The sequence below is a fragment of the Phasianus colchicus genome, chromosome 1 (genome assembly GCF_987193195.1).
Source record: "Phasianus colchicus chromosome 1, bPhaCol1.hap1.1, whole genome shotgun sequence".
In the NCBI taxonomy this organism is placed as follows: Eukaryota; Metazoa; Chordata; class Aves; order Galliformes; family Phasianidae; genus Phasianus; species Phasianus colchicus.
The window spans coordinates 188,828,339-188,843,422 of NC_143436.1; the positions used below are offsets into that span (position 1 = coordinate 188,828,339).

Sequence of the window (15,084 nt, forward strand, 5' to 3'; positions counted from 1 at the left end):
CAAACATAATTAAACCACCAGAAGCCGAGTCCCATGACGGAATCAGCCTCAGACCGGTTCCTGCGTGTCTCCTAATCACAGAGGAGCGCAGCCATTTGACAGCATCCCTACACTAATCATCTCCCATCCAAGCCGCTGCGGACAAAGCCCAGCCGCCACCCCTCACAGCCTTCCCGCCACGCCACGCGCATGCGCCCCGCCCACCTCGGGCCCCGCCGTGCGCATGCGCCCCGTCACGGCGCGCCTGGCTCTTTGGCTTCCCTTCAGCGCTCACTGCTCCCGCGCTGCGCGGCTGCACATGCGCAGTGACTGCCGGTCTCTCTCCCCTTCCCCCGAAGCTTCGTGAAGCTTCCGGAAGGCTGCGGCCGACTCCTTCCGCCGCGCCGCCCCCCCCCCCCACCCTCCGGCTTCCGGTTGCCGCATCCCGTTTCGCCGCGGTGCCGCTGCTCTCCTCGGCTCCCCGGAACGCCGCCATGTCTTTGCTGTGCTACAACCGGGGCTGCGGCCAGCGCTTCGACCCCGAGACCAACACGGAGGGTGAGGACGGGGCGGGGGGTCCGTCACGGCGCGGGGACCTGAAGGAGCCGGGGTGCCGGCAGCGGGCTGTGACGGGGCAGGACCCGGCCGCAGGTTGACTGGACGGCGAAGGGCGGCCGAGCTGCGGCTGAGCCCACAGCGCTGAGCCCACAGCCCGGCTGCCCGCCTGGGTGCTGCCAGCGAGTGCCTGTCCTGCCGGCTTGGGTGGGAAGGGACCTTAAAGCCCATCCGTTCCAGTGTCCTGGTGTGGGCTGGCTGCCTCCCATCATATCGGGCTGCCCCCTGTCCGACCGGCTGCAGTTCTCAGCAAGCTTTGCGCTCGTCTGATTTGCGAGGATTAATTTCTAGGATGGGCCTTTTGCGTTAGCGTAATTTCTAGCGCGATGCACGAGTTTAGAAGTCGGCTGATGCGATCTGACACGTGTGTGCTCCGTGACTAAGAAATCACTGCGTAAAATGTTATTGTTCTGAGATAAGTATCTCTAAAGAGAGGGGCAGCACCTTGTGTAAGACTTGCTGATGTTAGGAACAGCAAAAGTGGACACACAGTTTTGGAATGCTGCCATTCAGAAATCCTATCCTACCCCAGCTCATCTCAAAAGGCAAAGTAGATAGGGTTTAGCTAGGTTTTCCTATATCAGAAACTGTCATTAGGTCTTTATGACCTGTTCTCATTGTTGTAACAACAGTTTTTCACTGTGTTTCCTGATGTGATATAAGTTGGAGTGGACCAGACCTGATGGACGTGGCCCTATGCTAACTCTGTGATGCTTTGATTGTGAGAGACAGCTTCCTACAATGAAGTTTATTCAGTTCCTGTGTCCTAGCCTAAGCAGTTCTGATGATAAATGTGGTTTTTCAAGAGTACTTTAGAAGACCAGGTCTAACATGTTTTGCTGAAGGAGAGTAATTAGAGTTTTCAGCATCACTAAACTTCACTAAGATCAATAGGGCGATGGCTACTTAGGCATCTAAGACCCTGTCTAGCAGTATTTATCTGCCAGCTTTAAGTGTTTTAGAGCTGGGGAGATCATTTAAGTCTTAAATACTGTAGGGATTAAGTGAAACACATATTAAACACCAAAATATGTATTCTTGTGATCTTTGATAAGCTTTATATTGATATAATCTATCACTTAAGCTTAGGATCCATAGTTATGAGAACGTTTTTATATATTTTTTTTTTCCCAACAAATATAGAAGATGAGGCCCACACGCCTCAAAGCTGTTATGGATGTATCACAATTTCAGCCTACAGAATAGATATCCCACAGCAATGATTGATGTAAGAGGCCTTTAATATTCTCTTTAGAATCAGAGAGCTGATGTAATGTGCATGTATTTTCTGTAGAAGCTGCCATTGTTTCAAAAAAAATGATCAGGTGGCAACTGGCTGACACAAAGGACGCAGTGCCTCTTAAGGAGAGGCAGAAAAAACAGCCTGAGGGAAAGCATTAAAGGTGTGACTACACAGGTATGACTGAATACAGTTATGAAATCATTTGTGGCATGCCTAGCAAGGTACAAATTGAACATGCATTTCAGATACGGTAACAACTAGCTACATCCATACACTTAGAGAGCGGCGTTGGATGTAGAACTTAGCTTCCAAATGGGGCAGTAGAGTTTTAGTTTATTTCTCTAGGAATTAATGACCATCTGGACATTTCTAATCCATTTCAATACCAGGTCCAATTTTGCCACTAATACAATAGTGTAATGTAATACTTCTGTATAGGTTTGAAATCAGTCCTGCTTATCTATAGTTGGAAAGGTGGTGCTCACAAAGAGGTTGAAGGTGTACACATATGTTTGTCTCAGTTTCCTCACTTCACTGCAACGCTTTGTTTTAGGCCACAATTAGAATCTTTGTTAATGCAATTTTATTTGGTTTGTTGCCAGAACAGAAGGACTTAGTTCATTTGTCAAGGGTGTTGGTGTTGCACCTACAGGATCAACATGATCATAGAGCTGGTGAAAACTTACTTTACATATTCCTGAGGTGGGGTGAGGTAGAGTTGAAAGCAGTGATAGCCTCGATTTTTGGAATTTATCTGACCTTTCAACTTTGTTTAACTTTGGTTTCCACTATTCAAACTCTGTTACTTTAAAGTGCACCCTCTGATCCATTCTGTTTCTCAGCCTGAATCTTTCTTTGTGAGCTGTTCATAAGCTCTTCACATAGAGTATTTTTCATGTTATCACACAGAATCACTGAGGATCACTACATTTTATTCCAACACTGAGAAATTAAGTGGAACCAGCACCCTCCCTTTACACCCTATGCTGTAAAGCATAACTTGTGAAGCATTGGAGTGCTTCCACAGGGCAGCAGATCAGTTTGTAAGTTATATGTAGACATACCTCTCTTTGCAATCAAGAATTCAGCAGGATTCCATCGTAATAACCTTTAAGTTTGGACCACCTTTACTGTTTTCTACTTTTGCCATATAACAAGAAGTATAAGAATGGGTAAGCAGGGATGTAGCAGTAAGGTTATAGCAGACAACAGTGTGTGCACTGGTAGACTGGAATTGATTTGGGTATCAGATTTTCATTTATAGAAAAATGACAGTTTGTGGTACTTGCATCTACAGAAATGATTTGAGAAATAGTAATTGCTTTGAAAAACATTGTTTGGGTATTTTTTGTTTTGTTTTGTTTTTAAGGAGAGGTATTAACAGCAGTGGAGAGGTGAGTTGAGTTGAAAAAATGTTGAATAGCACCCAAAGGCTGGAAGCTGAACTCATACAAAGATCATACTTTCACCTGTTCCAGTGACTGCTAATGTGTGCCCTGATCCCTTCTTCTCCCTGCTAATCTGATATAGGATACTTTTTATGAATGTAAACTTTCAGTTAGACAAGTGTTGCTGGTCTCAGTACGAATGGTAACGTGGGATGTTCTTCTGTTCTCTGATGCACAGAATGGTCCGACTTAAAGTGCCATTGCCTCTTCTTAAAGCACTGTAGAGCTGCTTGCCTCTGAACTTCTGTTGTTGTGCGCACATGGCAATCATGAGATAGCAGCAGAGAGTGGGTTGTTGTTTCTCCATAATGTACTGCCTGCCAAGGGGGCTTGAGAAAGCAAGGAGAAAAGACTGGGCTTGGCCAGGTGGACAAAGAGATGCTTGTCTGATATGTGAGGGATAGCTGCCCCTGAGTGGTTTCTAGAATCGTCTCTAAGTCTTGAGAAACATAGCACTAATTAATAGCATCTCTGTCTTTTCAGCTCATGTACTTTTCAGGGGTCAGAAATTGTAATTTACATCTTTTCATTCAGAAATAATCTGAGATGCAGATAGCTTAGTTCTGCTACCATGATGCTTGTGATGGCATGCTTTCATAAATTTGGAAAAGAGCACCCTTTATTTTTTAAGTAAAAGAAAACTAAACAGTGAAGCCCTGAGCTCTTTGTACAAAATAAATGTATTTTCTTTTATTCTTGGAAGCTTTATTAGCATTATCTTTTCATCCTGAAGCTGAAAGTATTGGTGGTAATTTAAGGATATGTAAGTTTTGCTGAAGGAGTAATGTCCTAAAACATTAGGACATTAGTCTTAAAACGTGTTCCTTTTGACTGAGGTAAGCAATACCATCTTAAGGCAATGTGTCTGTCTGAAAACATTAGTGCTTGAGACTTAAGCACTGAGTATATTATAAAAGAAGATACTAAGCAAGTGAAAAAAGTTCTTCAAAATCCATGTATTTATATATACATATATGAAACATAGTGATTTGTTGATAGTCCACTTAAAATATGTAAGCAGAGTATTAGTAAAGTTGTGTGTTGCTCATCTTATTATTATTTGAAATGTGCTAGTGCACAAACTTGTGTTTTATGGAGGCTTATAAAAAAAAGTGTTACTGTTTGTGTCATTTTTAATTTTAGCTGTTTCTACAAAAATTAGAAATAAAAAACCAAATTGCTTTAAAGGCTAGAAGGTAGCTGGTATTTCACATATTGTTTTTGATGTCACTATTCAGACAGTATATGTCAGAAATGGTACATAATGAAGGCAATTATATTATGCTTGAAAACTACATATATTAAGTAAAAAGGAACAGTTGCTACATAAAAACTGTAATGTTGATAAATATCTATGAATATCCACAGTTCAGTTAATGGAAGAGGTATTTTAGCATCGTGTCTGTGCAGAACCTAGTAGCAATTGATAGTATTGACAGAACTAAATTCTGAATGTTGAAGATTGGCCTTTGACTTCATGACCTCAAACAACCTAGGAGACCACAAGCAGTGATGTAAGAACAAGATACTTGATTCAGTGAACTCATAGTGCTTGTATGTTTGTGATCAAACAGACAAGAATTCTTGGTATGCCTGATATTAATAATGGCCATTTTCTCCTAGATTCATGCACGTATCATCCAGGTGTGCCAGTCTTTCATGATGCTCTCAAAGTGAGTATGCAAATGCCTTTTTAAGTCTCACCTTTTTTCCATATATGTAAAATAGTGTACTTCTTTTCCTCTTTCTCTTTTTCAAAGACTGTCAGTCTCTCTGTCTGGTCCATCATTTTTGAGCAACTCCATGAAATTCCACAAAGCTGCAGAAGAAGCTTAAAACTGTATCCATATGGTTTAAATGTCATACAAGTCCGCATGCCTTGTGTTCCTATTATTTGACTCTTAACAGTTTAATTAGGTCCTATGAATAGATCTCTGGAGGTATTGAGAGGTATCTTACTCTGTTGGTTAATTTGCTCGGAATTTAGACCAGCTGCATGCACTCTTATATGACTAGAGCACTAACATGAGTGTGACATTTGTCTACTGTAGAAAATAATTGCATTATGTTAACCTGATAACCTGATACGTTGGTTAAGTTGGGACTGCTCACCCGTGCCTCTGGTGTAACAGTGTTCTGAGGATAAATCTTCAGTAATGAATTAAATATATCTGTGATGGCTGTGTGTGCTTTGGCCAACTGCATAGCCCACATTCATTCTGTTAAACTGTTTTCCTGCTTCAGGATCTACTCGATATATACAGAATGCCTGTTGGGAATTATTTGACAGAGAACTGCATAGGTAGGCCAAAACAGTATTGAAAATACTTTTTAACCATTCAGCAGGTCAGGAATCTAGTGTCTAGGACCCATCACTGTTCAAAACACTAATACAGATGAAGCATAAGTGGCCTTTCTTAGGATTTGGAACTGTTATTTAACTGTGGGGCAGGCAGTTTTTCATGGTATTTAGAAACTGCTTCTGCTGGCAGTATGTCTCATCAATGTCCAGCCATGTGGTGGTTTGGAGTACATGGAGGTACTTGTGTGCTGGGTAGCACGTTTTCTGTGAGCTGATGGTGATTTTGCTGTGCAGTACAGTATAGTTATAGAAAATAAACTGCCATAGTCTAAATAGGGTTGTAACTGTACTCATAGTACGGTGCTTAAGACTTTCACATAATTACAAGGACAAAAATTATAAAGACACTTCAAAAGGCTGTGTTTGCTTTCTCTTAAATGAGCATGGTTCAGCTTCTTCCCTCTCACCCTTGCTTTCTTAACTCTAGGCCTAATTAAATTTATCATAATTTTCTAGGTTTTCTTCCTGACGTGGATTGTAGGTAATCCAAGTGAGCAGGGGTTAACCTTTTACCTCTTGGACTGTGTAAATAGTGAATATTTCAAGAATATTTTCAAACCATCTACTTGGACAGTGAGCCAGTGCCTCACTGCTTCAGCTCTCAGTGTGGTGGGAAAGTATATCTGCAGTGCAGATATCCAGAACTGTGGGGGGAAATGAGTACTTGCGAGATCTGACTAGAAAGAAAGTCTATTCATTTTATAAAGCTGGCCCGTATCTTTTGCCACAGGTGAACGTAGTCTCAAGTTTAAAACTTCTCAAATGTTAACTTAAGGGTTGAAGTAACGTTTCTGCTTTCTCTCATATGGAGTTGACACCTAACTTGTCATGGAAATGTTCTGTGAATTCTCTGATTAAGGCAACGTGAGTGAAGTAGAAATGGCAGATGGAACAGCTGTCCTTGGCTTCTAAAAATGCAGGGGATTGAAAATATTGTCCCATCTTGTAAAAGAATAGAACTGGTCTTTCAGAAGCTGCAGCTAAATAGGGTAATCACACTTGTTCTATTTTTGTTCCAAACTGTTTATAGGGTTGGTCATGCTGTAAGAGAAGAACAACAGACTTCTCTGACTTCTTAAGCATCGTGGTATGTATTCATGTTTATTTACAGTTATTACACTTGTCAAATCACAGTGATAAATATCAAGTGGTACATCTGCTTACATATTTAAAGTTTGCTCACTTGTTTTACAGCTATCTTAAATCTTGGATACACTGCTTTTCTTGCTCTAAAGTTGTAGCTGCATCTTATGTTTCAAGCTTTAATAGACGTACTTTGTTTTATCAAAACTTATTTACACTTGGTAGGAATGAAGGTTTTTTTTCCTTAACCGTGAAAAATATGTATTTTTTCTTTAAAGTGCATCCAAATGAAGGTATTTTCTGTCATAGTTGTAGGATTACCTTTATGGCCAATGTTATACGTGGGCTGAAATGGAAGATGAATCTGAAGATATACAAAAACTTGCTGCAGTTTTTGATAAGTGTGTAAACTGCATTTATGTATAAGCATAAAAACATATGCTTTTCCTGACAGGGCTGTACGAAGGGTCTCCATAATAGTGAGAAACCTCCTGAGCCTGTTAAACCAGATGTCAAAAGTACCACTGAGCGAAAAGAGCTAGCTGAACTGAAACCCAAATTTCAGGAACACATCATTCAAGCACCGAAACCACTTGAAACAATTAAAAGACCAAGGTATTGTATACAAAACCCCTTTTCTTTCCCAAATTTGTGGTTGATTTATCAAATTAAAGCTTGTTTGATTATTAAGTGTTACTCATTTCATACAGTGTAAAAATTCCCAAAGAATTTGGTTTTGGTAGCAGTGATTATGTTGTCTCTAACTTCAAAGTGAGCTAAAAGAATTCTGTTTAAGACAAGGTAGCACTGGATTGCTGAGCATTTAGCTTCATGGCAAACCAAAATTGCAGTGTAAAGCTCTGTAGCTTAGAAAGTGTTTTGTAGTAGTTTTTATGGTTTCATGTATTCTTAACACACATTCAGGTGTTTGTATGTAGATTCCTTAGTCTCTCTGATTTGTTTTTATTGTACAGCATTTAGGATTTCTTGTTGAAAGGCATTTGAAATTTCTAATCTGTAAGAATGGACACCTAGGAATCTGTTTTATTACTTTAAGGGAGATTAGAAAGGAAGGGCCTCATCACAAGATTACAAGTTACTGTCATCTTTTATAAGTTATTTTCCATGAAGTTGACATGAATACATGGATCTTTTTTTTAGCCCAGATGAGCCAATGACAAATTTGCAGCTGAAAGTTTCAGCTTCCTTGAAGCAAGCACTAGATAAACTGAAACTCTCATCAGAAAACGAAGAGAAAAAAGGTAAGGATATAAGGAAGTTAAGTAGGTATGTGATACTTACTGTCAGACAAATAAATTAGTTTTTTTGTTGTTGTTTCTTTCTAAGGCAGTTATTCGACAGGATTATTTGTGTTCTCAATAATCTGGGAAATAACTTTCCTTCTGTAGAATTATAATCCAAGTTAAATGTGAACAGTGTGGGAATTTGGGTAGTAGGAGCAATACATTCTCACTGCAATTATTGGAGCTGCTTACTCATAACGGGTAACATTCCCCTGAAAACTGGTTGGTTCTCCCTTGTCTGCTTTTCCTCTTTTTATCTCACTGATCACTTCAAATTTAATTCCTTTAGAGACAGTAGAATTGCTGAATTCAATCTGTGTGCATTTATGGCAATTTTATACCCTTTTATGTTTTAGCAAAAACTGTCATTTAGCTTTTCTTTGTACTTGGATTCAGGTTCTTTGCTTGTGTCTATTTATAGGCAGCAATTGGAACCTTTTATAGTCTTAGTCTTTATAAACCAAATATAACGAGTGATTAGCATCTTCTGATTGTTTCTCTTTGTGTATGATTGCAGCAATCCTTTTTATTCTTATTTTTTTTCTTCCACTTAAAACAGTGTAAACGTATAGAAGCTAAAATCTGAGGCAGAAATAATGAAGTTAGTGGAATATTAGCATAATTTCTGTTTCTTTGTACCCTTCTGGAAGACTGGAAGACTTCAGTAATATGCTGAAGTTGCTTGTTTTTTTTTTTTTTGTAATCTACTCCTTAGTTCCTTTAAATTCTCAATAGCAGCGAAATGTTTTTTACATTGTAAACTTCAGCTGCTTTTTTCTACAATACGATTTTGTTTACAGAGGAGGACAGTGATGAAATCAAGATAGGGACACCGTGTAAAAATGCAGGCTGTTCAAAAGTAAGTCATTCAGTTCCACCTTTATGCCCTCTTCCTAAACCATTACATGCAGAGTTCTGTTCTGTTTTTTGTTTCTTGTTCTTTTTTGTTGTTGTTGTTTCTGCTGCAGATTGACTGGAAATAGGATAAATTCCACTGGGCTTAACACAAATATACAGTTGTTAACATACACTAGTATTGCATACATGGGCTATGTTGTATTGTGCATGCAGTAGGTCTCATTTCTTTTTGTTATCCATCCTGAACTTCTAATTAGTAAGCTTACCAAACATAGAATACTGAAGCATTTACCTTAAAATGGTAAGGTAAATAAAAGGTAGCTAATTAAAATATTGGTAAGAAGTTACATATTGTTAACACTTGAATTGCTTTTATGTACATACATACCTGTATGTTCTCCTGAAGCATTTCCAGAGGTTGCCACTTAGTACTTCCTACCCAAAGAATCCCCAAAGAAAACATTTTTAACACTGAAATTAGCCTTTTTATTACTTTCTCATTGAAACAGACAGTTAAGTTTTGTTGCTGCTACCCTTGTTATGTACAGAAAAGTAAAATTTAAGTTGTTAATTCACTGTACATCTGACAAATGTGGGCTCTTAGCTTAAACTCTGGTGGAGGAGGAATTCATGTAATTCACTTGTTTGTATTAGGAAGAACTGATGTGGTATTAAGTGTCAGAGATATATGATTTACTTTCTTTTGAGAATCCATGTTTTTTATGAATGGCAACTTTATTTTAAGTACTTTCTCTGAATTTTCAGAGTATTTTTCAGGTGACCTTTGTGAACATAAACAGTGACACCAATGCTGTATCCATTGAAGCAATACAAAGATAGCTAGTAAGCATGGTGTGCCAGGGAAGCTTTTGTGAATGGAGATATCTTTTCAAAATAATAATTCCGATTGGACTTGTATTAAGTGCTGGAAAGTTTTATCTTATTTTGTTCAATGTTCTTTTTTGGATTATGTTTTGTTTTCTTTTTTGTTGTTTTCTTTTTCATTTTTATTCAACTTTGGTCCAACTTGCTGTAATAGTAACATGCTTTGTTTCACTAGACATACCAAGGACCACACAGCACTGAAGAAGTGTGTCAGTACCATTCTGGCGTGCCTATATTTCATGAAGGGTTAGTACTCAGTTTAATTTTTTAATTAGCCTTTAATCTCCAATTGCTCTTGTCATAGATGTTGTCTTGTACTCACTTTGTTTCTTGCAATCAAAAATAGTAATGACTGAAAAACATCTACTAAATTAATGGTAATTCTACTTAAAGGAACTATAGTATCCACAATAGTGTCCTAAAGATTCCTTTTTTCATTACTTTCTTTGCAAATTTTTAAGGATGAAATACTGGAGCTGCTGTAAAAGGAAAACATCTGACTTCAATACGTTTTTAGCCCAAGAGGGCTGCACAACAGGAACACATGTATGGACTAAAAAGGATGCGGTGAGTACCATTAACGTTGCCTTATGCAGCTGGTTGTTCTAAACTTTCAGTAATGAAACATAGTTCATAGGTTGTTTGAGCTTTTACTATTGTTGAACTGCTTTGTATCACTACCTATGAAATAATGTGTAGGATATTGTGCACAGCATGGTAGGACAGAAAAGGAGTTTGAAGTGATCTGTGATAGTACTCTATCACAAGTATGCTTCTGCCTTTCTTTGCCTTAATGCATGTGTAAATGTAAAAGTGTTCTTGGCAAATTCAGCTTTCACAGAAAGGCTTACTGTTGGATGCACCATAACACAAATTTCTTACTAATATATTCTTAATTGCTGAGGTAAATTCAGTTTGATGCAGCAAATGTGTCACTTAACAAAAGAAAAGCAAAGATTTATTACAGAAGATGTGATTCTGTTACCTCGTTTTATGACAGCTTTCCAAGTGCATGAGAAAGTAAAGCACAAAATTGCTGTTTGCTTTTAAGATTCGCTTGTATTTAAGCAGTAGTTTAAGATACATAAATAACCAACAGAAAATTTGAAGTGATAAACCTAAAGCAAGAAAGTAGCCTTGTAAAGTAGTTAGTCAAATTTTAAGAAATTCATTAAATGTTTTTGTATTCAGATAATGAACTTCTAGTTGCCTGTTCTTTGCAGATTTTTTTTTGTTTTTAAATTGATCTTTTTACTCATTTGGATCTTGTATTTTTTTCTTTTTTTTTTTTTTTTTACTATTTCATTTTTTCATGCATTAGGGAACAGGGAGGAATTAATTTTTTGCAGCGATATGAAAATTTCTTGGAGTTCTGGCTTTTTCTTTATGTTCCATACTGCTACATGCTGGATAACTCCAGCCTTGAAAAGGAGGTTGATTCAACAGAAAATATTTTTATTACATTTCATCACAGTGCCCCTCTTTTATTCCTGTATTTTCTATCATGAACATATATTTATTATAGTTATATACACATATGTGTGTATAGTATTTATAAAAGTGTTTTGCACTTCTGAGAACGTAGTCATATCCTAGCTACGTTTATTGGCTGTTGAAATAGCCCAGGATTTTATCCTAATATTGTAAAAAATATTTCTGAAATCATCTTTTTCCATAACCTTTTCTTTATATAGGGAAAGAAAGTAGTTCCGTGCAGGCATGATTGGCATCAGACTGGAGGAGAAGTGACTGTTTCTATATATGCTAAGAACTCTGTTCCTGATCTGAGCTATGTAGAAGCAAATAGCACAATGGTGAGTATCTGCCTTAAGATGTCATTCTTGACCCTTGTGTTTACTTACATGTAATTCGTTTTTTTTTTCCTTCCTGTTGAGGCATCTGTACTTTGATAAGGCTGCAAAAAATCTTTAACTAGACTTCTGCAATTAAATCCTGAGTGTAATGGACTTCCATTGGCATATGTGTAAATAATTACGGATTCGTAATTTCGTTGCGTTTGACTTAAGATAACTGAGTATTGTTCTTGATGGCATGCAGTTTCACAGGCAGTAATATTTAGGGAGTGCTAAAAATGGCGTTTCTGTGATTTCTTACTCTTTTGGACAAAATGCAACAATTTCTACTATATACACACTATGGTATTGTATCACAGTCTGGTAGAATGTATTTCCACTTCTGTGTGTGAGTGGCAGTTTGATCGCTTTTCATGTGGGATCTGAGTCCTAATGTAATACATTTTACTTAAGCATACTTAAACATAGTTGAGGTCCTTCATATTCTTATTCTGACTAAATTTTCTATGTTTTTCCTCTTAAGTTAAATATCCATATTGTATTTGAAGGAGAAAAGGAATTTCATCGCAATGTGAAATTATGGGGAGTAAGTATAAGAATCATTTTTCTGTTTTTAAAAAAAAAAAAAAAGCACAACAAAACACACAAACCTTCAATTACTTCTCTTTAAAAGCTGTTTATTTTTCCTGCTTTCTTTGCTTATTGAAAGAAATTCAATTGCATATCATTCAATAATTAAATTAAAATCTAAAGCTAATGCCCTGAGTGACTATTTGACTCTTCTTAGAGCAGGAGGTTAGATGAGGTGACTTCTTGAAACCCCTTCTAAGTCAATGTATCCTAAGATCTTATCCTAGATATGATAGTTGTGTTACAAAAAACTCTTGACATATGTTGTATGCATACTGTGTGCATTAGTCACATGTATTATATGACCAGACACACATTTGTGGCTTGAGAATGGGCGATAGCTGTTTTTGTCCAGATAAGAGGGAATTTCATCTAAATATTTGCTGATCTCATGATAAGATATTCTTCCTAACTTGATTCCAAACCTCTGAATGTTTGTTTCTTGAGGCAAGTGTGAAATATGTTTTCTGTTTCAGGTAATTGATGTAAAGAGGAGTTACGTGAACATGACAGCTACAAAGATTGAGGTTACTATGCGAAAAGCAGAGCCTCTATTATGGGCAAGTCTTGAATTACCAGTAGCCAACACCCAACAAACAAATGAGAATTCCGATCAATAATAATTCCAAGAGATGAGATTTCCTATTGTGAAGTGGTGACTTGCTACTGTAATCAAGTATTTAATTTTTATATAGTTTTTTTAATGTTTGATCCTGTTCCATTCTACGACAAAGTCTAATGTACAGCAAATGAAAGTGTCAACTTCAAGAGTAATAGCTATTTCTTCTGCTCTTGCTCCCATGAGAATATTTATTTTAGTTGGAGTGTATCCATGAGGATTTAAAATAAAAGAGCTATTGCCTTCTGCTTACAACCTTACCTACTATGCACTGACCATGCAAGCAGATGTGCTGTCAGTCTGCAGTGTGTGTTAATTTTCCAAATGCTGTGTTTAAACTGGGACTCTTTGGTAGTACATGTTAGAATCAGAACTCTTCGTTATGAAGCACACGGTTTTAAAGGGAAAAAAAGCCTGACTTTTTGAAGTGATGAATTCCATGCAATTCCACATAATATATTAAAAATACATGTGAAAGTAAATGTTAAAAAACACTTGTAGACTTCTATTTTTGTCTGCTGGAACTAATGTTTGTTTCAATATCTGTTGGCTGTAAGGGGATGGAATAAAAGGTATTTTGATAAGAGCTTCATTACTTCCTGACTCTTGCTGTTTTTCAAGCATAAATGCAGGAGATCAAATTAAAATAAAAACAAAGGTGACAAGAGAGGATATTTCTTGTTCTTGTACCTTTGCTCTTTGATTTGTTAAATGCAAAAGGCAAGGGGTGGTAAAATGAATAACAGTACCTCAAATTTGTAAAACTGCCAAACTACTGTATATATTTCACAGCATATTTAGAATGTATGCTCTGTTCTATCCCACAATGTTCAACATCTTGAATATTTTCAGTGTGGATGTCTCTAATCGGAGAGGGCAGTACACAGTAGTTGTCTCAGGAAAATTATTTTGTTCAGATATGCCTTCTCTTGTTCCTGAGTGATCTGAGAACTAAATTTACATAGCAAGCCTTAGGAGAAACAAACAACAAGTGTTAAAATGTCTGTCTCAAATCATAAGTGTACCACTGAAATAAAATATTTTAGAAGTACCTTTTCTTTTGAAGAAGCAAAAGCAAAGCTATAATTAGAAATCTAGACCTTACATTTGTTTCCAGTTCTGCAGCATTTAGGATTTGTCTCTGAAAGCACGATAGTTTTACAGATGAGGCTTTTTCCTAAGCATGCACTAATCTTGCTTTCTTTTCTGCTTGCAAAAGCAATTCTGGGTTGCAGCTGGGGAACTCGTTTTTATGTATAAGTTAAGCAAAATATATAACATTGTGCTAAAACTTAAGCAGCTCTGTTGACCACAAAATATGCTGATACTCATCCCCTATCTACCCTTGGTTGACCTGATGTCCAAGAGAAATGAGGAATGCAGCAAAAGCATTCTGAAATGAAGTAGGGATTTCTAAGACTTCTGTTTTCCAGCAGGTATAATTTGAGGTGAGTCCACAGTTCTGCCTCTAGCAGTATTTATCCCTGAAGTAGTGGCAAACACTTTACCAAATAAACTGCCCTTCACAGTGGTGGTGTGTTTTGATGCTTCTTCACCCATTTCCTCATCGACTGGGAGGCCCAAATTAAAAGTTCCAGCTCAAAATTTTACATGACAGATTCAACCGAATTCTAATAATGCCTTTTTCAAAATTATTTTTGTTTAAGGGTCAGATGCTGTAAAATGGTAGGGTACAAGCTTATGGAAGCATAGGCCTGCAAGTGGTCCTCTGAAAATTGTTCCAGCATTCCCTCATGTGTTCTGAGCCAACAGCTGAGCTCTTATTAGTCCAGAGCTAAGAAAAATTGCGTAAGTGGACGAAGAATTCTAAACAGCTGTAGCTATCAGCATGCCATCTATGTTCTTGCATGCAGAAGTCTGAACTTGGGCAATATTTAAACATCAGGATAAAATTCTAATTTAGTAAGATGTCTGTCTATGCATGTGGAAATATAAATACTGTAAATGTATTGTCTTTTCTGCATTTTATTTTACAGATTTTCAATATAATTGCAGCATCATATGCTGTGAGTTACATTGTAAAAATCCTTCTTAAAGGACTACAAGGGAAACTGAATTTCATCACGAAAAAAATACCTTTTTAAGCAATTCACATGGACTGAGTGCATTTAACCCTTAATTCATGAAAATCTGAATGAATGGACTTTCTGCTGTTAATGCTGCAGCTTTGAGACCCTGTAATTATTTGCCTCTTTGAAATTAGATTCTGCTGGGAGCTGGATC

General features: G+C 37.5%; 1 protein-coding gene across 1 annotated transcript; it reads left to right on the forward strand.

Moving 5' to 3' along the window:
* The first annotated feature begins 382 nt into the window (after window positions 1-382).
* CHORDC1 (cysteine and histidine rich domain containing 1) lies at window positions 383-13,424 on the forward strand. Its single transcript, XM_031612410.2, has 11 exons — window positions 383-537; window positions 4,909-4,958; window positions 6,678-6,734; window positions 7,185-7,345; window positions 7,892-7,992; window positions 8,835-8,893; window positions 9,953-10,023; window positions 10,239-10,344; window positions 11,472-11,591; window positions 12,115-12,177; window positions 12,698-13,424. The coding sequence occupies exons 1-11, from the start codon at window positions 474-476 to the stop codon at window positions 12,839-12,841; spliced, it is 996 nt and encodes a 331-aa protein (XP_031468270.2). The 5' UTR covers window positions 383-473; the 3' UTR covers window positions 12,842-13,424.
* Window positions 13,425-15,084: the final 1,660 nt, after the last annotated feature.